General features: G+C 41.7%; 1 protein-coding gene across 1 annotated transcript in view; it reads right to left on the minus strand.

The window, feature by feature from the left end:
* Positions 1 to 1,034: 1,034 nt before the first annotated feature.
* The window catches only part of vtnb (vitronectin b), a 46,047-nt gene continuing 22,814 nt past the window's right edge, over positions 1,035 to 24,267 (minus strand). Inside the window, exons 4-9 of the mRNA XM_014195781.3 lie at positions 16,783 to 16,922; positions 16,088 to 16,244; positions 2,428 to 2,583; positions 2,066 to 2,306; positions 1,652 to 1,758; positions 1,035 to 1,410 (exon numbers count right to left, since the gene is read on the minus strand). Coding sequence (XP_014051256.3) covers positions 1,250 to 1,410; positions 1,652 to 1,758; positions 2,066 to 2,306; positions 2,428 to 2,583; positions 16,088 to 16,244; positions 16,783 to 16,922 — 962 coding nt within the window. The 3' untranslated portion in view covers positions 1,035 to 1,249. The remainder of the gene's footprint in view (positions 1,411 to 1,651; positions 1,759 to 2,065; positions 2,307 to 2,427; positions 2,584 to 16,087; positions 16,245 to 16,782; positions 16,923 to 24,267) is intronic.

The following is a 24,267-nucleotide window of genomic DNA, read 5'->3' on the forward strand; positions in this document are numbered from 1 at the left end:
TGTCACAACAGGTGTAAATATGTGGGTCATGACAGTGTTATGACATGGTGAAGGATGTCAAATAAAGTTTTACTAAAACTGTATTTAATCCATTTTGAATTCAGGCTGTAATGCAACAAAATGTGGAATAAGTGAAGGAGTATGAATACTTTCTGAAGGCACTCTAGTTCTACCTCGCCCTCCCTGAGTGAGAGAGGTGCACACTGTGACAGACGGTCTAACACTGAGTCAGACAGGTTTAGGTACTTTGACAATTTTCCTAAATTTGCCGTTGTTCCACTTTAAGGAGACCAGAGTATTTTCCAGGTATCATAGGCATCTTAGTGCACTTTCCCACAACCACCTATTTAAATGTCTTTACAATGCAGAGGCCCAAACAGAAAACAATTGAGATAAAGCAAATCTACAATCTCTCACATGACCTCTATATTAGGTTCCCTCCTATGCTGCTGTCACCAATCAAGCCCATTCACATGATTTAGGAGATGAGGAAATAGGAGGCAAAGGAAGGACGATATTGAAGAGAATTGGAACGTAGCTGAACTGGTTCTGTGCTGCCACTTTGATACTTTGACCAGGGACCTAAAATAAACAAGTCCAATCTCTCTACTTGAGGTAATTTCTTATAGTGTGTCTGAAATAACACCCTATTCCCTACATAGTGCATTACTTTTGAGCAGAGCCCAATGGGCCCTGGTCAAAAGTAGTTCACTATATAGAGAATAGGCTCCTGAGTGGGGCAGCGGTCTAAGGCACTGCAACTCAGTGCTAGAGGCGTCACTACACAAACCTGGAATCAAACCAGGTTCTATCACAACCGGCCGAGATTCGGAGTCCCATAGGGCGGCGCACAATTGGCCCAGGGTCGTTCGGGTTAAGGTTTGGCCGGAGTAGGCCATCGTTGTAAATAAGAATTTGTTCTTAAGTAACTGACTTACCTAGTTAAAGGTTAAAACATATATTTTTTTAAATAGGGTGCCAAAAACTGATTAACCATCTATTAGAAAAAGAGAGGACACAAGGCAACACAAAGATACAAATCATGAATATTTTATTTAATCATGTCAACCTAAATATACAGTGTAGACTGATGTATCAGGTTGACTATCTTTAGTCAATACAAACAATGCAAGAATAACTACTATAGTATGTTTTTCATTGTGCGCTACCATTATGATTAGATCATCTATATTGAACTTATGTAACTTCGTAATGAAAGTCATCATCAGCTTGTATTGTCTATCGCTTTTCATCTCTTCTCTGCCATTGGCTCGTAATGTCTGTCTATCTCTTCTCTGTACGGGCCAGACTCCTGTTTGCAGCCCAGCCAGTACTTGGCAATGGATCGTGGGTAGGGAGGGCTGGCAAAGTCGATGTGTTTGGTCTGGAGATCCACCCTGTAGTATTTATCTGGTGGCAGAAAACAATCAAATAAACTGATGATCTTATTTCAAAATACTTTCACATTTTAGGCTATTTATAGGAAACTATTTGAAAATACTTTCAAATACTTCCAAAAGAGGTAGTTGATTCGTGCCACATACACATGTATTTGAACCCAGGTCTGGTGTGTGAGTGTGTATGTACGTTTGTGTGTGTGAGTTGGATGCCTATGTTTGTCTGTGTGCATGTGAATTGTGTGTACTGTTACCTTTCTTGAAGAAGTAGACGTTCTGTACAGGCATTGTCTTGTCGTGTGTAGTGTGTGTGGGGGTATAGTCACTGTAGTCAGAGTCATAGGTGAAGCCTCCTATCATCCTGCCACACACACACAACCACTGTCGTCAGCTCAAAATCTCCCTTAAGGTCCATATCTTTACCCCTCGCTAACGTGTGAACAACCAAACATCATCAAATCACATATAGATAAATTAAGATAATTGGCCTTACAAAAGCCTTTGTAAAAAGCACTGGGTTGGGCAGGCTTTTATTCCAGCCCAGGTCTAACACACCAGATCAGGTGGACACAGTTGCTGCTGTGTGATACGAGTTAGTACAGTACCAGTCATCAGTGCTGGGATGGCACAAAAGCCTGCACTGCATTAGGCTAAAGTACTATACCTACCAGTCGTGGTCATCTAAAAAGAAATCCTCAAAGTACGCTGAGCGACTCTGTCTGGCCCTGCCTCTCTGACCCCGCCTCCTGTCCTTCCTCCACCTATTGGCTCGTCTCCTGGGGGTGGGGGATGGGGAGGGAGTGGGTTTAGGGCTGATGTAAAGACGGCCCACCATGGCAGCGTCTATGGGGGACTTGATCCCCACCCAGTCTTTATTGATGAACCGTGGGCCCTTTTTGTGGCCCTGCACTGCGAAAAGAGATGGTAGGAGTTACTTTAAGTGAGGCAGAGTTAAAGACACGCACGGAGACACGCACGGAGACACGCACGGAGACACGCACGGAGACACACACACACAGCTGGGTCTTACGGCCTTGGAAAAGCATGGTGAATAGGTTCTCCCAGGTATCGTCACAGTACAGGTTGGTGTAGTGCGTGAAGAGCACAGAGGGGGAAGACTTAGTCAAGCGCACACACTCTTCGTGAGACGGCTGGTGCTTAAACTCATACTGGTAGTACTGGTCCCCTGAATAGGGAGAAAATAACGGTTATATCAATTCAAGTCTATTAAAGCAATTCAATTAATTTAGTTAAATAAAGGTTAAATAATAAATAAATAAAATATATTTTCTTAAATTGCAACCCAGGGAACATTCCCAGTTCTGTGAATATAACATTATACAATGTTTCTTTTACAGTGCCAAAAACATTCACCTGATGTTACAAGAACATTCCAAGAAAATAACTTTTAAAGAATATAAAAAAGTTTAACACATTTATTTAGGTTGTGGTAACATTATGGGTACATGACAAGAGATAGGTTCCCCAAACACAAAATATGCTCAGTTGTGGTGACATTTATACAATGTTTAAAGTAGGTTGCACAGGAAATTCCTTTAATGCCTGGTCTACATTATTTAAAGGTTCACAGAACATCATGACAGAAATATGCAGCATGACGGAAATATGGTGGCAAGTTTTTGAACTACCAGTAGTTTTTTTGAGAAGATATAATTTATAAAGTGTTCTATGCATTTGAACAACAGCATAAATACACCTATTTCTGCTGCATATGCTGCCATTGTTTTGAACAGATTAGATTATACTATTTAGAATGAGCAGCCATCGCACGAACGAAGGAGTGCACCAGGGAGAACTCAACAGGCATGCAGATGCAATAAGTGAAAATCCAATCTAAATGAGATAGCTAATATTCACATTTACATTTTAGTAATTTAGCAGATGCTCTTATCCAGAGCGACTTACAGTAGAATGCATACATCTCAATTCATTTCATACATTCTTTTTTTTTTCTCCCATACTGGCCCCCCGTGGGAATCGAACCCACAACCCTGGCGTTGCAAACACCATTGCAAACACCATGCTCTACCAACTGAGCCACAGGTAAGCTATGGCAAATCATGTTGCGCTAGCCAGTTAACTTTCATTATGAAATGTCTTCATATTTCTGAGTTAGTTTAGATAGACTTGAAACTGGCACTGGAACTAACTAGCTAGCAAGCTACCAGGTAGATAACTGGTTAATTTGACCTGAAAAAGTTTCCACATTATTTCTCAATGTTTCTCAAAATTGCTGGCTAATTCATTTGATCATGATTTTTGATATACCTGGTTTTATGCTTTTTTTTATCCTGGTTGGCAGGAAGTGATTTACTGGGCTGTTCGCACTACCCTCTGTAGTGCCTTCTGGTCGGCGGCTGAGCAGTTGCCATACCAGGCAGTGATGCAACCAGTCAGGATGCTCTCGATGGTGCAGCTGTATAACCTTTTGAGGATCTGAGGACCCATGCCAAATCTTTTCAGTCTCCTGAGGGGGAATAGGTGTTGTCGTGCCCTCTTCACAACTGTCTTGGTGTGCTTGGATCATGTTCGTTTGTTGGTGATGTGAACGCCGAGGAACTTGAAGCTCTCAACCTGCTCCACTGCAGCAATGTCGATGAGAATGGGGGCATGATCGGTCCTCTTTTTCCTATAGTCCACAATCATCTCTTTTGTCTTGATCACGTTGAGGGAGAGGTTGTTGTCCTTCCACCACATGGTCAGGTTTTTGACCTCCTCCTTATAGGCTGTCTCGTCGTTGTCAGTGATCAGGCCTACCACTTGTGTCATCGGCAAATTTAATGATGGTGTTGGAGTCGTGCCTGGCAGGACAGGAGTGGACTGAGCACACACCCCTGAGGGACCCCTGTGTTGAGGATCAGCGTGGCAGATGTGTGGTTACCTACCCTTACCACCTGGGGGCGGCCCATGAGGAAGTCCAGGATCCAGTTGCAGATGGAGGTGTTTAGTCCCAGGGTCCTTAGCTTATTGATGAGCTTTGAGGGCACTATGGTGTTGAACGCTGAGCTGTAGTCAGTGAATAGCATTCTCACATAGGTGTTCCTTTTGTCCAGGTGGGAAAGGGCAGTGTGGAGTGCAATAGAGATTGCATCATCTGTGGATCTTTTGGGGTGGTATGCAAATTGGAGTGGGTCTAGGGTGTCTGGGATGATTGTGTTGATGTGAGCCATGACCAGCCTTTCAAAGCACTTCATGGCTACAGACGTACTACGGGTCGGTGGTCATTTAAGCGGGTTCCTTAGTGTTCTTGGGCACAGGGACCATGGTGGTCAACTTAACCTCTTGACGGTCGCCTAGGATAGGGGGCGCCACAGCGCATTTTGAAAAAAATGAGTGCCCATTTTAAACGGCCTACTACTCAAACTCAGAAGCTAGGATATGCATATAATTAATACTTGTGGATAGAAAACACCCTAAAGTTTCTAAAACTGTTTGAATGGTGTCTGTGAGTATAACAGAACTCATTTGGCAGGCCAAAACCTGAGAAGATTCTGCACAGGAAGTACCCTGTCTGACCATTTCTTGGCCTTCTTGAATATCTCTATCCAAAACGGGATCTCTGCTGTTACGTGACACTTCCTACGGCTCCCATGGGCTCTCAGAAGGCAGCAAAAAGCTGAATCGTGGCTTTGCAGGCTCTGGCTGAAAAACATTAGCGCGTTTGGATAGTGGCCGGTCACAGTACTATGAAACTGAGGCGCGTGCACGAGTCGACTCCATGTTTACTTTCTTTTTCTTTGAACGAAAACCACCACTCCCGGTCGGAATATTATCGCTTTTTTACGAGAAAAATTGTATAAAAATTGATTTTAAACAGCGGTTGACATGCTTCGAAGTACGTTAATGGAATATTTAGAATTTCTTTGTCACGAAACACGTCGGGCGCGTAACCCTTCGTCACCCTTGGATAGTGTCTTGAATGCACTAACAAAACGCCGCTATTTGGATACAACTATGGATTATTTTGAACCAAACCAACATTTGTTATTGAAGTAGCAGTCCTGGGAGTGCATACTGACGAAGAACACCAAAGGTAATCAAACTTTTCTAATAGTAAATCGGAGTTTGGTGAAGGCTAAACTTGCTGGGTGTCTAAATAGCTAGACCTGTGATGCCGGGCTATGTACTCAGAATATTGCAAAATGTGCTTTCACCGAAAAGCTATTTTAAAATCGGACACCTCGATTGCACAAAGGAGTTCTGTATCTATAATTCTTCAAATAATTGTAAATTTTTTTGTGAACGTTTATCGTGAGTAATTTAGTAAATTCACCGCAAGTGTTCGGTGGGAATGCTAGTTCTGAACGTCACATGCTAATGTAAAAAGCTGGTTTTTGATATAAATATGAACTTGATTGAACAAAACATGCATGTATTGTATAACATAATGTCCTAGGCGTGTCATCTGATGAAGATCATCAAAGGTTAGTGCTGCATTTAGCTGTGGTTTTGTTTTTTGTGACATTATATGCTAGCTTGAAAAATGGGTGTCTGATTATTTCTGGCTGGGTACTCTGCTGACATAATCTAATGTTTTGCTTTCGTTGTAAAGCCTTTTTGAAATCGGACAGTGTGGTTAGATTAACGAGAGTCTTGTCTTTAAAATGCTGTAAAATAGTCATATGTTTGAAAAATGGAAGTTTTTGTATTTTTGAGGAATTTGTAATTCGCGCCACGGCTATCATTGGATATTGGAGCTGGTGTTCCGCTAACGGAACGTCTAGATGTAAGAGGTTAATCACACCGTGAGCTATGGTTCATTGAGCACTTCCTATTGCTTCCACTAGATGTCCCCAGTCTTTACAAAGTGGTTTGAGTCTCCTACTGTTAAAACTGAATGAATGAGACGCTGTGGAACGTGGTCACACGGAGAGGGCCATCACCATTATGACGCCGGCGCCCCTGGTTACCCTCCCCTTTCGAAACGTTTTGAAACACAATGCAATCGTCCCCCTCTAATCTTATTGGCTCTCTTGTTGAAAAACGCCCTGAAGATTTATGTTATACAACGTTTGACATGTTTGAACAAACCTAAATGGGAAAAAAATGCATTTTCTCGAAATGGCTGTCCCGCGGCCGACGGAGCATTTGGATCAGCCTTCAGACGCACTAACAAGAACAAGCTCTTGGAACATAAAGGAGTAATTTTTTTGAACGAAAATACATTTGTTGTGGACCTGGGATTTCTGGAAGTGCTTTCTGATGAAGACAACCAAAGGTAAGGGATTATTGACAATAGTATACAAGACTAGATGTGATATGCGATTGTTCCAAGATCGCGCTGACCTGTAACGTTAGCCTATTTTTCAGAGTATCGCATCCCCTTTCATCGCAAAGTATGATTACCCAGTAAAGGTAATTTTAAATCTGGCATTACAGGTGCTTTCAAGAGATATTCATCTATAAATCTTAGAATGACAATATTACATTTTAAAAATGTTTTCGAATAGTAATTTAGTAAATTGTAGCTCTGTTTCATCGGATGCATTTGAGGGAAAATAGTTAGTCAACGTTACGCACCGATGTAAAATGCTGTTTTTATATATAAATATGAACTTTATCGAACAAAGGAATGCATGTATTGTGTAACATGATGTCCTAGGTGTGTCATCTGATGAAGATTGTCAAATGTTAGTGCTGCATTTAGCTGTTTTTTGGTTATTTGTGATGCATGTGGTTGGTCGGAAAATGGCTATGTGGCTACTTTTACGATATACTCCTCTAACATAATCTAATGTTTTGCTTTTGCTGTAAAGCCTTTTTGAAATCGGACAACGTGGTTCGATTCAGGAGAGGTGTATCTATAAAACGATATAATTTGAAAAAAAAATTGAAAAAAAAGAATTACATTTTGTTATGCTAATGGAGATATGATTTTTCGCTGGATGGCCGCACAGGGGTTAAAACGTGTTGGTATTACAGACTTGGACAAGGAGAGAATGAAAATGTCAGTGAATACACTTGCCAGTTGGTCAACGCATGCTCGCAGTACACGTCCTGGTAATCCGTCTGGCCCTGCGGCCTTGTGAATGGTGACATGTTTAAAGGTCTTACTCACATCAGCTGCGGAGAGTGTGCAAGCCCTGCCACATCCAACGAGCATCAGAGCTGGTGTAGTACATTTCGATCTTAGTCCTGTATTGATGCTTTGCCTGTTTGATGGTTTGTCGGAGGGCATAGCGCGATTTCTTATAAGCTTCCGGGTTAGAGTCCCGCTCTTTGAATGCGTCAGCTCTAGCTTTTAGCTCACTGCGGACGCTGCCTTTAAACCATGGCTTCTGGTTGGGGTATGTACGTACGGTCATTGTGGGGACGATGTCGTCGATGCACTTATTGATGAAGTCAATGACTGATGTGGTGTACTCCTCAATACCATCGGAGGAATCCTGGAACATATTCCAGTCTGTGCTAGCAAAACAGTCCTGTAGCGTAGCATCTGCGTCATCTGACCACTTTTATTGATCTTATCACTGGTGCCTCCTGCTTTAATTTTTGCTTGTAAGCAGGAATCAGGAGGATAGCGTTATGGTCAGATTTGCCAAATGGAGTGCGAGGGTGAGCTTTGTATTGGTCTCTGTGTGTGTATAGGTGGTCCATAGTTATTTTTCCCTCTGGTTGCTTATTTAACATGCTGATAGAAATTTGGTAAGACGTATTTAAGTTTCCCTGCATTAAAGCCACTGGCTACTAGGAGCACCACTTCTGGGTGAGCGTTTTCTTTTTTTCTTATGGCGGAATACAGCTCATTCAATGCTGTCTTAGTGCCAACCTCTGACTGTGGTGGTATGTAAACATTGTGGTCTACAGCTTATCAAGAGATACTCTGCCTCAGGCGAGCAATAGCTCGAGACTTCCTTAGATATTGTTCACCAGCTGTTTTTACAAAAATACATGGTCCGCCGCCCCTTGTCTTACCAGACGCCGCTGTATGTTGATATTGTCATCGTTCAGCCACGACTCCGTGAAGCATAAGATGTTACAGTTTGTTGGTAGTTTAATCTGCTGCATAACTCATCGATTTTATTCTCCAAGGATTGCGCATTTGCTAGCAGAATGGAGGGAAGTGGGGGTTTATTCTATCGCCTATCAATTCTCAGAAGGCAGCCCGCCCCTCTTTCTCCGCCTCCTCTTCACGCAGATCACAGGGATCAGGACCTGTTCCCGAGAAAGCAGTATATCCTTCGCATCGGGCTCGTCAGAATCTTGAAAGGAAAAAAAGGGTTCTGCTAGTCCGTGGTGAGTAATCGCAATCCTGATGTCTAGAAGTTATTTTCGGTCATAAGAGACGGTAGCGGCAACATTATGTACAAAATAAGTAAAGAAATAAGTTAGAAACAATGCAAATAATTTGTTACGGATACAGGTATCCTGTGTGTATTTGTTTTCTCTCCTTCTGACCTAGTCACAGGTGGCAGTCATCAGTCGCCAATCTGAAGACACACCTGCTCCTTTTCCCAATCACATCCCCTTTCCCTTGGTTTAAAAGAAACCCAAGCAGTTGTCTCTGGCGCTATCTCTTTTGTTTTTGCGCCTACATCTCACATTGTCCGTTATCATGTGAGTATGTATTGCTGTGGTGTATGGCTGTCTGTTTGTTGGTGGGAAAAGGGGATACCAAGCCAAGTCACCCTTGGGCATACATTACCCAAAGGAAAACTTTGTCTAAGTACCCTAGTTAGAACTGGGCGGACCACCCACTGTATTTTATTGGATAGTTAGCTAGCTGTTCTTTACCCAGTAAGACTAGCTTAGGGGTTTTTGGATATTTATTATTTATTTCCTTGGATCCAGCTCAGCCCCTTTTTCCCACACCCCATTACCGTGTGTTTGAAATAAACCTAAAGTGTTTGACGGTAGGTTTAGGTTGTCTGTGGATTTATTTTAGTTCTCACTGTTCCTTTTCACTGTTATGATTTGCATGAGATGTTATGGGTCTCATTTCCATCCCCCCTAGACTGCAGGGCCAAAGGGGTTCGTAACATAATTGAACAAAAAAACAATCGGCTCGGGGCATGTAAAACGTCTGCCTTCTTTTCCGGCGCCATCTTCTTATTCTCCGGCGCCATCTCCTTCTACTCTTGTTGGATGTAGTTTATTGGTTTATCAGGTCACACGCACCCATGACTGTTATTTATTTATAAGTTAGTTACATTTAGGTTTTTGCTTTAGCGCCATCTGTAACTGATAGGAGTTCCAGTCTCACGTGCGGAAGTAAGCCGTCTGGTGCAAGAGACTCTTTGGGAGGGTGACTAGAGCAGTCCCAGAAGTTCTGACTGAGCACACATTTGAGCGCCTCAGGACGGTCCATTTACTTTGTGCTGTTAAAGTGCATTCAGAAAGTATTCAGACACCTTGACTTTATCACATTTTGTTACGTTACAGCCTTATTCTAAAATGGATTAAATTGTTTTTCTTCCTCATAAATCTGCACAAAATACCCCACAATGACAAAATAAAAACTTTTTTTTTTTAAATGTTCGCAAATGTATTTAAAACATTAAAAAATCACATTTACATAAGGAGTCAGACCCTTTACTCAGTACTTTGTTAAAGCACCTTTGTCAGCAATTACAGCTTTAAGTCTTCTTGGGTATGACGCAACAAGCTTGCCATAGCTTTGGGGAGTTTCTCCCATTCCTCTCTGCAGATCCTCTCAAGCTCTGACAGTTTGGATGGGGAGCGTCGCTGTACAGCTATTTTCAGGTCTCTCCAGAGATGTTTGATCGGGTTCCAAGTCCTGGCTCTGGCTGGTCCACTTAAGGACATTCGGAGACTAGTCCCAAAGCCACTCCTGTGTTGTCTTGGCTGTGTGCTTAGGGTGGTTGTCCTGTTGGAAGTTGAACCTTTGCCCCAGTCTGAGGTCTTGAGTGCTCTGGAGCAGGTTTTCATCAAGGATCTCTCTGTACTTTGCCCGTTCATCTTTGCCACGATCCTGACTAGTCTCCCAGTCCCTGCCGCTGAAAAACATCCCCACAGCATGATGCTGTCACCACCATGCTTCTCCGTAGGGATGGTGCCAGGTTTCCTCCAGACGTGACGCTTGGCATTCAGGTCAAAGAGTTAAATCTTGTTTTCATCTGACCAGAGAATATTGTTTCTCATGGTCTGAGAGTCTGTAGGTGCATTTTGGCAAACTCCTAGTGGGCTGTCATGTACCGAGGAGTGGCTTCCCCCTGGCCACTCTACTATAAAGGCCTGATTGGTGGAGTGCTGCAGAGATGGTTGTCTTTCTGGAAGGTTCTCCCATCTCCACAGAGGACCTCTGGAGCTCTGTCAGAGTGACCATCAACTTCTTGGTCAACTCCCTGACCAAGGCCCTTCTTCCCCGGATTGCTCAGTTTGGCCAGGCAGCCAGCTCTAGGAAGAGTCTTGGTGGTTCCAAACTTCTTCCATTTAAGAATGATGGAGGCCACTATATTCTGGGGGACCTTCAATGCTGCAGACATTTTTTGGAGCCCTTCCCCAGATCTATGCCTCGACACAATCCTGTCTCTGAGTTCTACGGACAATTCCTTCAACCCAATGGCTTGGTTTTTGCTCTGACATGCACTGTCAACTGTGGGACCTTATATAGACAGGTGTGTGCTTTTCCAAATCATGTCCAATCAATTGAATTTACCACAGGTGGACTCCAATGAAGTTGTAGAAACATCTCAAGGATGATCAACAGAAACAGGATGCACCTGAGCTCATTTTCGAGTCTCATAGCAAAGGGTCTGAATATTTATTTAAATACGTTTTTTTATAGATGTGCAACAATTTCTAAAAAACCTGTTTTCACTTTGTCATTATGGGGTATTGCGTGTAAATTGATGAGGAAAAAATTTATTTGATCTATTTTGGAATAAGGCTTGGAATAACTTCCTAACATCAGATAACATTCATATATGTGACTCACCACCTGGATTGTCTTATGTAGCAACATTTCAAAATTGTGTTTCATACATTGGATAACAGTAGAGAGACTCAAAATTGTATATCATACACTGCATTTGAGGAACAACGGGAAAGTAATTCTGCTTTGAAAGTTGATCAGCTTGTAAACTCACTTTTGAGAAAATGGCCTTTGAATGTTTTGGTATCTAGTGAAGAGCTCTTTGTCTACACCCATTCAGTATCGTTCACACTCTCTTAAGCTTTAGCCCCACCCATCTTGTTTCACTCTCCGAATGCACACTTGACACTCTGACCGATAATTTGTTTACCTATGGATAACATGAAAACAGCCTAACCAGCTCTGCTGGCAACAATTTCGTTATGCTTTTTTTGCAGACGTTTACTGACACTGGGCATATTCAACCGGTGTTGTACATGCGTCACATAACATTAGCTAACGAGCCAGCCAGCTAATGTTAGCTAGTTAAATAACAATGAACACAGTGCCAACAATGCCACAGTGCTGGGAGCTAACCAACCAGGTTCAAATGTTAGCTAGCTAACATTAGCCTCTAACTAGAAAAGCAAACGTCTCTGGGATATGAATAATAACGTCAGCTAGGGAGCCAGCCAACTAACATACTGACTCATCTCTAGCCACTTTAATAATGAAAAAGTGATGTAATGTTTCACTAGCCACTTTAAACAATGCCACTTTATATAATGTTACATATCCTACATTACTCATCTCATATGTATATACTGTACTCTTTACCATCTACTGCATCTTGCCTATGCCGTTCGGCCATCGCTTATTCATGTATTTTTTATGTACATATTCTTATTCATTCCTTCACACTTGTGTGTATAAGGTAGTTGTTGTGAAATTGTTAAGTTAGATTACTTTTTAGATATTACTGCATGGTCGGAACGAGAAGCACAAGCATTTCTCTACACTCGCATTAACATCTGCAAACCATGTGTATGTGACAAATAAAATGTGATTAGATTTAGATAACAGTACACTTGAGCTTGAAATGAAACCACTTTCTGTCAAAACTAAAAACGTGTAATATCTGAAAATGTAGCTAGCTATCTTACCTGTATACATTATCATGCATGATGGACGCGTCTCCCTGTCAGGAATGCCATACCACGGTTGCCCTTAGTTTGAAGATGTAATCTAGAGACACATGTTTTCTCCATCTCATTAGCTCTAATTCCACTGATTTCAAAACTTGATCCTCCAGAAAGTGGAGAGCAACACTCATGCAGCTAAACTACACAATACATTTAAAAAAATATGTGTTCAACAGGATTACCAACGCAGACTGACGAGCTCAATTAGAGAGAAGCTTTCTATATGGCAGACCAATCCGAACTCATTTCTCGCCATGTCCAGCCCACTCATTATCTCAGCCAATCATGGCAGGTGGGAAGGTTGCTTACTTTTTCTGTGGTTTAACCAACAAGGCTCGTAATTTAACAATTTTATTTGTATTTATGAAATGGCAGACATGTTTGTTACTAAGGCACATGAAAGTTCATATGTTTGAGAAGGCATTTCTGCCAAAAAACGCATTATGAAAAAAAAAATATATCTTATATATTCAAACGGCTCTCCTGTGAAGTCGTGACTTGCAACATACGACTAGTTTCCTGAATCGGGTCACATATTAGCCATTTCGCAGACTCACTTAGATAATTCATTTGATGATACAGCAGTACCAATACAAGGATATAACATCTATAGAAGAGACAGGAATGCTTATGGGGTAGGTGTTGCTGTATACACTATCGTTTAAAAGTTTGTGGTCACTTAGAAATGTCCTTGTATTTGAAAGAAAAGCAAATTTTTTTGTCCATTTAAAATAACATCAAATTGATCAGAACTACAGTGTAGACACTGTTAATGTTGTAAATGACTATTGTAGCTGGAAACGGCAGATATTTCATGGAAAATCTACATAGGCGTACAGAGGTCCATTATCAGCAACCATCACTCCATAGATTAGGGCCTAATTAATTTATTTCAATTAACCTGTTAGGGCTAGGGGGCAGTATTGACACGGCTGGATAAAAAACATACCCGATTTAATCTGGTTACCACTCCTACCCAGTAACTAGAATATGCATATACTTATTACATATGGATAGAAAACACCCTAAATTTTCTAAAACTGTTTGAATGGTGTCTGTGAGTATAACAGAACTCAAATGGCAGGTCAAAACCTGAGAGATTCCTTTACAGGAAGTGGCCTGTCTGACCATTTCTTGAACTTCTTTTCCATCTCTATCATTTACTAAGGATCTCTGCTCTAACGTGACACTTCCCACGTCGTCCATAGGCGCTCAGAGCCCGGGAAAAAACAGAATGTCGTCATTCCAGCCCCAGGCTGAAACACATTATCGCCTTTCTCAAGTGGCCGAACAAGGGACACTGGGCTTATGCGCGTGACCCCGACCGCCCCCGCCTTTGGGATTTTTTCCTCTGTTTGCCGAAAAGGAGATTCCCTGTCGGAATATTATCGCTTTTCTACGAGAAATATGTCGTAAAAATTGATTTTAAACAGCGGTTGACATGCTTCGAAGTACGTAATGGAATATTTAGAATTTTATTGTCACGAATTGCGCCATGCGCGCGACACTTCTTTACTATTTCGGATAGTGTCTGGAACGCACGAACAAAACGCCGCTATTCGGATATAACGATGGATTATTTTGGACCAAACCAACATTTGTTATTGAAGTAGCAGTCCTGGGTGTGCATTCTGACGAAGACAACAAAAGGTAATCAAACTTTTATAATAGTAAATATGATTATGGTGAGTGCTAAACTTGCCGGGTGTCTAAATAGCGAGCCCGTGATGCCTGGGCTATGTACTTAGAATATTGCAAAATGTGCTTTCACCAAAAAGCTATTTTAAAATCGGACATATCGAGTGCATAGAGGAGGTCTGTATCTATAATTCTTAAAATAATTGTTATGCTTTTTGTGAACGTTTATCGTGAGTAATTTAGTAAAATGTTAGCGAATTCCCCGGAAGTTTGCGGGGGGTATGCTAGTTCTGAACGTCACATGCTAATGTAAAAAGCTGGTTTTTGATATAAATATGAACTTGATTGAACAAAACATGCATGTATTGTATAACATAATGTCCTAGGGTTGTCATCTGATGAAGATCATCAAAGGTGAGTGCTGCATTTAGCTGTCTTCTGGGTTTTGGTGACATTATATGCTGGCTTGAAAAATGGGTGTCTGATTATTTCTGGCTTGGTACTCTGCTGACATAATCTAATGTTTTGCTTTCGTTGTAAAGCCTTTTTGAAATCGGACAGTGTGGTTAGATTAACGAGAGTCTTGTCTTTAAATGGCTGTAAAATAGTCATATGTTTGAGAAATTGAAGTAATAGGATTTTTAAGGTTTTGAAAATCGCGCCACAGGCTGGCAGTGGCTGTTACGTAGGTGGGACGCAAGCGTCCCACCTAGCCCATAGAGGTTAACTGATTCCCTTATATGAACTGTAACTCAGTAAAATCTTAAATTGTTGCATGTTGCATTAATATTTTTGTTCAGTATATAAGGTTGTATTACTCCATTGTTTATAACAGGAACATAAACTATGTATAGCTTCAAAATATATAAAAAAGCTGTCAACAACCTTTTCCATTTTTCATCTGAGTATGCCTATGTATTAGGCTAAGTCACTTGTAGGGTTAAGGAGCAGTTTCACGGATACAGATTACACCTAGGAAGGTTTTGTGCACCCTGATAGAAACCTTATCTGAATGTCAGAACAACTGCACAGTTTGTGTTTTAGTAACCTCTTAGGTAATCTTGTGTCTTACCACACAATGCTTGTTTTGCACCGTAAAATATTTTAGAATCATCTGCACAACTGGATATTTGTGTGTTTTGGGAACATATATTTTGTGATGTGCCCACAATGTTACAAACAGATTGTTCCCACAACCTAATGAAACATTCTGTGAACCTTAAAAGAACAGACTAAATGTGTTATAGGAACATCAGGCAAATGTTTTATATAAACATGTTATAATCATCATCATCACGACAGGACAGTTTGTGGTATGAGAATTTTTATTCATTTATTTTATTTATTCAACCCTTATTTTACCAGGTCAATTTTACCAGGTAAGTTGACTGAGAACACGTTCTCATTCACAGCAACGACCTGGGGAATAGTTACAGGGGAGAGGAGGAGTGATGAATGAGCCAATTTGAAGCAGGGGATGATTAGGTGGCCATGATGGTATGAGGGAATATAGACAGGACACCGGAGCTAACACCCCTACTTTTACGATAAGTGCCATGGGCTCTTTAGTAACCAAAGAGAGACAGGACACCCGTTTAAAGTCCCATCCGAAAGACAACACCCTACACAGGGCAATGTCCCCAATCACTGCCCTGTGGCATTTGGATATATATATTACATCATATTACATATTTAATTTATTTTTTGACCAGAGGAAAGAGTGCCTCCTACTGGCCCTCCAAATCCACTTTGCCGCAACCTAACAAAAGTTCTGGGAACTTTCACAGAATCAATTTTGGTTTTCTGGGAAGTCAGTTCAAGTTAAGTGATTAATCCCCTCAAGGGATTCATCACAGTACACTATGTTTCAGGTGTTTCACACATTACCAGTATTCTGCCCACTGGGCCCACACTGGTTGAATCAACATTGTTTCCTCGTCATTTCAATTAAATTAAGCTGAACTAATGTGGACAAGACCTTGAATTGATGTTTGTGCCAAGTGCGTGTATGTTACCTTTGAAGAAGTAGACCTTCTCTTTGCCATGGTGACCGGGTGCTGGTATGGCGAAGGCAGCGTCGACGTCAGTTGGAACCTTCTCAAACCCTACAGAGATGTCCCGAGGGTAATCGGCATCCAGAACATCGTCCTCAAAACGCCAATACTTATTTCCCTGAGAGGAGACAAGTGAAAGCAAAGCAAAGCAATGAGTCTTAATCAAACTAAATAGTCAACGTCAGTTTCATAGGCCATATTTTCCTGTTAATTTCGGATTGATTCCAGCAGACAACAACTCAAGTTTAGACAAATGTTTCCCAAACCTCTTCTTCAGTACGCCCAGCCAGCCCAGTTATTTGTTCTTAATTCCAGAACTAGCATTGCTGATTCAACTAATGTAGGGGTTGATGATAATGTGACCATTTGAATCAGCTGTGCTAGTTCTGGAATACATCAAAGCAGTAGACTGGCTGGGGGTACATGAGGAAAGGTATGGGAAGCACTGCTTAACACTACTTTGAGATGTGAAAACGTCTGACATACTTTGACTTTGGGATGAACTATCCCTTTAACAGGGCACTGTGTCAGTGTTGTGAGTGGTGAGGAAAGGTGGTAGATTAAAGATGCAAGACACTGTATTAGTGTTGTGAGTGGTGGGGAAGATGTAGGATACTATGGCAGTGTTGTGAGTGGTGGGAAAGGTGGTAGCCTACCTTGAAGATGTAGGTCTTGCCCTGGCAGTTGATGCGAGTAAAGGCAGCATCTATAGGTCCTCTGATCCCCCACTTGTCGTAGATCAGTTTGGGGTAACCGGGGACAACCGCCCTCTCATCGAGCTCGAAGAAATAATCACCTGTAGGAGACAGAGCATGTTTGTTCTCACCAGGACAGGGAGACAGAACAAGTCATAGAGAAGAAAGAATGGAGACAGGGAGAGAGAGAAAGAAAGTGAAACAGAGAAGCAGTGAAAATGTAGATATAAAGAAGATAGTGTAGGAGCCATTTTTCATGTTTTGTGTTCTATTAATTTCATCCTCATACCTCCCTGTTCTTAACTGTTGTGCACCTGGCTGCCCCCCCCCCCCCCCCTTGATTTTGATTTGTCTGCTTGGTTATACTGTATATGGCTGCCAGGGGATTGTGTGGGTGGGAACTAGTGTACCTGGGAGCACAGAGAATTTTCAACCATGCTCTTTTTGTTTGATTTTGGATTATTGACATGGTTTCTTTCGCATTCTTTGATTCCAATTCTTTTTTAGGGGGAGGTTGTGTGGATTGGAATTATCCTCAGGTCCGTAGTAGTAAGTGTCATTAATAACTTTTGGGGTATTTGCCACTACATTCAAGTTGAACATTTTGAGATGGATTTTGCACGCTACTCTACTACATTTGGTAGACTTGGGATTCATGAATGAATGCCCAAGCACTAATGAATGGACCCAACTGGACGCGGTTACCACAGTGAGTAAAAGAGACAAAGAATGGATGTGCAGAGGTATCTGCCGAAACAATTGCTGTCTAAACCAAATAAGTTGTTGATTGATTGCCTCTCAGAGGGTTCACTGCTGTGTATGTAATTGTGGATTTGTTTGTGATTATCGGCAGTTCTCACCAGAACTGGCACCTGTGCTTGACAACGTTACGTTCCGAAAGATCAGTGGTGTGTATTCATGGATGCCAAGGGAAACCAGGCTTCCACCAAAAGTTGACCAATAAAGAAATCTGTCTTTTATCCTCTTTGGGCTAGGGGGCAGTATTTCCACATTCGGATGAAAAGCATGCTCAGAGTAAACTGCCTGCTACTCAGGCCCAGAAGCTATAATATGTATATTATTAGTAGATTTGGATAGAAAACACTCTGAAGTTTCTAAAACTGTTTGAATGATGTCTGTGAGTATAACAGAACTCATATGGCAGGCAAAAACCTGAGAAGATTTCATGCAGGAAGTGGCCTGTCTGACAAGGTGTCGTTCTTCTTGTCTCTGTTTATTGAAGAGTGAGGATCTTAGCTGTCCCGTGACACTTCCTACGGCTGCCATAGGCTCTCAGAAGGCGGCAAAACGCTGAATCGTGGCTTTGCAGGCTCTGGCTGAAACAAAGTAGCGCGTTTGGGTAGTGGCTGGTTACAGTACTGTGAGACTCAGGCTCGTGCCCGCGTCGACCGAAAGCTTTGTTTTCTTTCCTCTGTTTAGCTAAATGGACATTCCCGGTCGGAATATTATCGCTTTTTTACGAGAAAAATGGCATAAAAATGGATTTTTTAGATTTTTTTGGTCACGAATTGCGCAATGCATGCGACCCTTCTTTACCATTCGGATAGTGTCTGGGACGCACGAACAAAACGCCGCTATTCGGATATAACGATGGATTATTTTGGACCAAACCAACATTTGTTATTGAAGTAGCAGTCCTGGGAGTGCATTCTGACGAAGACAACAAAAGGTAATCAAACTTTTATAACAGTAAATCTGATATTGGTGAGTGCTAAACTTGCCGGGTGTCTAAATAGCTAGCCTGTGATGGCTGGGCTATGTACTTAGAATATTGCAAAATGTGCTTTCACCAAAAAGCTATTTTAAAATCTGACATATCGAGTGCATAGGAGTTCTGTATCTATAATTCTTAAAATAATTGTTATGCTTTTTGTGAACGTTTATCGTGAGTAATTTAGTAAATTGTTAGCAAATTCCCCGGAAGTTTGCGGGGGGTATGCTAGTTCTGAACGTCACATGCTAATGTAAAAAGCTGTTTTTTGATATAAATATGAACTTGATTGAACAAAACATGCATGTATTGTATAACATAATGTCCTAGGTGTGTCATCTGATGAAGATCATCAAAGGTTAGTGCTGCATTTAGCTGTCTTCTGGGTTTTTGTGACATTATATGCTAGCTTGAAAAATGGGTGTCTGATTATTTCTGGCTTGGTACTCTGCTGACATAATCTAATGTTTTGCTTTCGCTGTAAAGCCTTTTTGAAATCGGACAGTGTGGTTAGATAAAGGAGAGTCTTGTCTTTAAGGAGAAGTTTATCTTTAACCTGTTAGGGCAAGGGGGCAGTATTGACACGGCCGGATAAAAAAACGTACCCGATTTAATCTGGTTACTACTCCTGCCCAGTAACTAGAATATGCATATAATTATTGGATTTGGATAGAAAACACCCTAAAGTTTCTAAAACTGTTTGAATGCTGTCTGTGAGTATAACAGAACTCATATGGCAGTCAAAACCCTGAGACAAATCCTAACAGGAAATGGAAATCTGATGTGTGGAAATCACTTCAAACATTTGCCATTGAAACACACAGGGGCATATTAATCATTTAGCACTTCCTAAGGCTTCCACTAGATGTCAACAGTCTTTACAAAGTGGTTTGAGTCTTCTATGGTACAAACTGACCCAAAGAGAGGCTGTGGAACTTGGTCACAGGGGGAGGGCCATTTACTACAATGACGCTGCCGCCCATGGCTACCCTCCCCTTTCGAAACGTTTAGTAAGACAATGCAATCGTCCGCCTTGAATATTATTGAAGCTCTGGTTGAAAAAGGCCCTAAAGATTTATGTTATACAACGTTTAACATGTTTGAACTAACTTAAATATATATTTTTTGCACATTCGTGACGACAAGTCCCGCGCACTACGGTACATTTTGAGTAGCCTTCGGAACACGCTAACAAGAAGGAACTATTGGGACATAAATTATTAACTTTTTCGAACAAAACTACATTTGTTGTGGACCTGGGATCCCTGTAAGTGCCTTCTGATAAAGATAATCAAAGGTAAGGGAATATTTACAATAGTATTTTTGATGGTTGATGGTTCCAAGATGGAGCTAACATGAATCGCCTAGCCTATTTTTCTGAGCATATCACGTCGTTTATTGCAAAGTGTGATTTCCCAGTAAAGTTATTTTTAAATCTGGCAAAGCGGTGGCATTCACGAGATGTTAATCTATAATTCTTTGAATGACAATATTACATTTTAACAATGTTTTCGAATATTAATTTTGTAAATTGTAGCGCTGATTCACCGGAAGCATTTGAGGGAAAAGATTTTCTGAACGTCACGCGCCGATGTAAAATGCTGTTTTTATATACACTGCTCAAAAAAATAAAGGGAACACTTAAACAACACAATGTAACTCCAAGTCAATCACACTTCTGTGAAATCAAACTGTCCACTTAGGAAGCAACACTGATTGACAATACATTTCACATGCTGTTGTGCAAATGGAATAGACAACAGGTGGAAATTATAGGCAATTAGCAAGACACCCCCAATAAAGAAGTGGTTCTGTAGGTGGTGACCACAGACCACTTCTCAGTTCCTATGCTTCCTGGCTGATGTTTTGGTCACTTTTGAATGCGGGCGGTTGTTTCACTCTAGTGGTAGCATGAGACGAAGTCTACAACCCACACAAGTGGCTCAGGTAGTGCAGCTCATACAGGATGGCACATCAACGCGAGCTGTGGCAAGAAGGTTTGCTGTGTCTGTCAGCGTAGTGTCCAGAGCATTGAGGCGCTACCTGGAGACAGGCCAGTACATCAGGAGACGTGGAGGAGGCCGTAGGAGGGCAACAACACAGCAGCAGGACTGCTACCTCCGCCTTTGTGCAAGGAGGAGCAGGAGGAGCACTGCCAGAGCCCTGCAAAATGACCTCCAGCAGGCCACAAACGTGCATGTGTCTGCTCAAACGGTCAGAAACAGACTCCATGAGGGTGGTATGAGGGCCCGACGTCCACAGGTGGGGGTTGTGCTTACAGCCCAACACCGTGCAGGACGTTTGGCATTTGCCAGAGAACACCAAGATTGGCAAATTCGCCACTGGCACCCTGTGCTCTTCACAGATGAAAGCAGGTTCACACTGAGCACATGTGACAGACGTGAAAGAGTCTGGAGACGCCGTGGAGAACGTTCTGCTGCCTGCAACATCCTCCAGCATGACAGGTTTGGCGGTAGGTCAGTCATGGTGTGGGGTGGCATTTCTTTGGGGGGCTGCACAGCCCTCCATGTGCTCGCCAGAGGTAGCCTGACTGCAATTAGGTACCGAGATGAGATCCTCAGACCCCTTGTGAGACCATATGCTGGTGCGGTTGGCCCTGGGTTCCTCCTAATGCAAGACAATGCTAGACCTCATGTGGCTGGAGTGTGTCAGCAGTTCCTGCAAGAGGAAGGCATTGATGCTATGGACTGGCCCGCCCGTTCCCCAGACCTGAATCCAATTGAGCACATCTGGGACATCATGTCTCGCTCCATCCACCAACGCCACGTTGCACCACAGACTGTCCAGGAGTCGGCGGATGCATTATTCCAGGTCTGGGAGGAGATCCCTCAGGAGACCATCCGCCACCTCATCAGGAGCATGCCCAGGCATTGTAGGGAGGTCATACAGGCACGTGGAGGCCACACACACTACTGAGCCTCATTTTGACTTGTTTTAAGGACATTACATCAAAGTTGGAGCAGCCTGTAGTGTGGTTTTCCACTTTAATTTTGAGTGTGACTCCAAATCCAGACCTCCATCGGTTGATAAATTGGATTTCCATAGATTATTTTTGTGTGATTTTGTTGTCAGCACATTCAACTATGTGAAGAAAAAAGTATTTACTAAGATTATTTCATTCATTCAGATCTAGGATGTGTTATTTTAGTGTTCCCTTTATTGTTTTGAGCAGTGTATAAATATGAACTTTATCGAACAAAAAATGCATGTATTGTGTAACATGATGTCCTAGGAGTGTCATCTGATGAAGATTGTCAAAGGTTAGTGCTGCATTTAGCTGTGTTCTGGGTATTTGTGATGCATCTAGTTGCTTTGAAAATGTCTATGTGATCATTTCTGGCTGGTTACTCTCCTAACATAATCTAATGTTTTGCTTTTGCTATAAAGCCTTTTTGAAATCGAACAACGTGGTTCTATTCAGGAGAGGTGTATTTATAAAACGGTGTAAAATAGTCATATGTTTGAGAAATAGAAGTTATAGCATTTATGAGGTTTTGTATTTCGCGCGACGCGATTCCACTAGCTGTTGACTAGGGTGGGACGCTTGCCCAGACAGGTTATTAGATTCACATGGAATTGTTGTGCAATTGAAATGTTTGATATTGAAACTGTTTGTTAGAAGATTAAATGTAATTTTAGCTTCCAAATGAGAGAATTGGGTTTTCATAAGGAAAGTGCCCTGCTTAATCAGTGGCCCGCCACTGTGAAGAGACATGGGTTATAAACGATGAAACACACCCTTCTCCCTCTCCAATATATAAGCCTTTGACGAAAAGGTAACCAGCCTGTTCCGGGTACGTGAGGTCTGCAGCCTCTGCGTTAAAAGGACTCACATGTCAAGTACAGAACTAAGCCAACCTCCCAACCTCGGCGTGAGCTTTGGTTGCGAATGGTATGAACTTGGAACTCTTATTCACTACAGAAGTGATACTTGCTAGCCGTTGAGTTAGCAGCGGCCGCTGTAAACGTGGGCTAGGAAAAGGACGGACGACGGATCCAGTGTAACACACAACGAAGACACTACAACGTATCCAATTTACCACCAGAGACATTCTTCTGAGGACAGGAAGATCTCTGTTGGCCAACCCGGCCAGCATCTACGACCAACCTACCGAAGCACAGCTCAGAGTAAATATTTATTGCATTTTCCTTTTCCAAATGGGCATTTATTTAGAATGCATAAGATTATGTATTTACGATAGCACAGCTTCTCCCTTTGTTCCTCAGTCTTCCCGCTCTTTCATTCAAGCCCAACCCCCTCTCTTTGTGTAACAAGCCTCATACAGGTTCTGTCCACCAGGGACGTTTTCTGTATGACATTTGTATTCTGTGTATATGTAATTCTGTGTGATTAGTTTAGGTATTTGGTAAATAAATAATGAAACCCAATTTTGTATTGCTGATTCAACTTTTTAGCCAGGGTTCGTGAAGATAACCAAGAATTTACAACTTTCATATGAGACTGAAAATAAGATGAGGATTAATATTGACTGCTATCGATGTAAAATACTACTAAGTCTTTAAGAGTTTATTCGGAAGATAACGGCTCTATAAACACTCTTCCGTGGTGTCCCGACTTTCTAGTTAATTACATTTACATGATTAGCTAATCAGGTGATATTAATTACAGAGAAAGGATTTTATAGGATAGCATGTCATATCACTTAATCCGGCATAGCTAAAGACACGACACTATGCATAACACGTGTATCTTTCATCAAAGTTTATGAGTATTTCTGTAAATTGATGTGGCTCTCTGCAAATTCGCTGGATGTTTTCGAGGCACAACATTACTGAACATAACGCGCTAATGTAAACTAAGTTTTTTGGATATATATATGAACTTTCTCGAACAAAACATACATGTATTGTGTAATATGAAGTCCTATGAGTGCCATCTGATGAAGATCATCAAAGGTTAGTGATTCATTTTATCACTATTTCTGCTTTTTGTGACTCCTCTCTTTGGCTGGAAAATGGCTGTATGTTTTTTTGTGACTAGGCGCTGACCTAACATAATCGTATGGTGTACTTTCACTGTAAAGCCTTTTGAAATCTGACACGATGGCTAGATTAGCAAGAAGTTAAGCTTTAATTTGGTGTATTGCACTTGTGAATGTATGAAAGTTAAATATTTAAAATAATTTTGTTTGAGTTTCGCGCTCTGCCATTTCACCGGATATTGTCGAGGGGTTCAGCTAGTGGAACCCCTAGCCATAACAGGTTTAACTCTGTGTTTCATAATTTTACTGAAATTCACAAGAAGCTGAATGTATCTCACCGGAGAAAGCATCCGAGCGAGTGTTGGCCATCTATCTGATGCTGTCTGATCAAAAAGAGTATGACATTGTTGCCGCCCGCAGCATTGAATGCAATGGAAACCAGAGAGCATTTGGCGTCCCTTGATAAAAAAAATAAAAAAATAATAGCCAATCAGCGTTGGGCTAAACTGAGGGAGATAAACTGTGAATGGTCCTGTTGCACCAAAACAAAAAGTGTCAAGAAAAGCCAGTTTGGATTGGCTTCACACCAATTACAAGCCAAACGTCATTTACAGAAAAAACTTGAATTGTTGCATCTCGTTGTGTCGTTGTCCTCCGGTGGCTAGCTAACAAACTGAAATCATCCCTTTGTAAGTTATTTTGTACATAATGTTTCTGCCACCATGTTTTATAACCGAAAAGAGCTTCTAG

Source organism: Salmo salar, chromosome 04 (assembly GCF_965601325.2).
Source record: "Salmo salar chromosome 04, fSalSal1, whole genome shotgun sequence".
Lineage (NCBI taxonomy): Eukaryota > Metazoa > Chordata > Actinopteri > Salmoniformes > Salmonidae > Salmo > Salmo salar.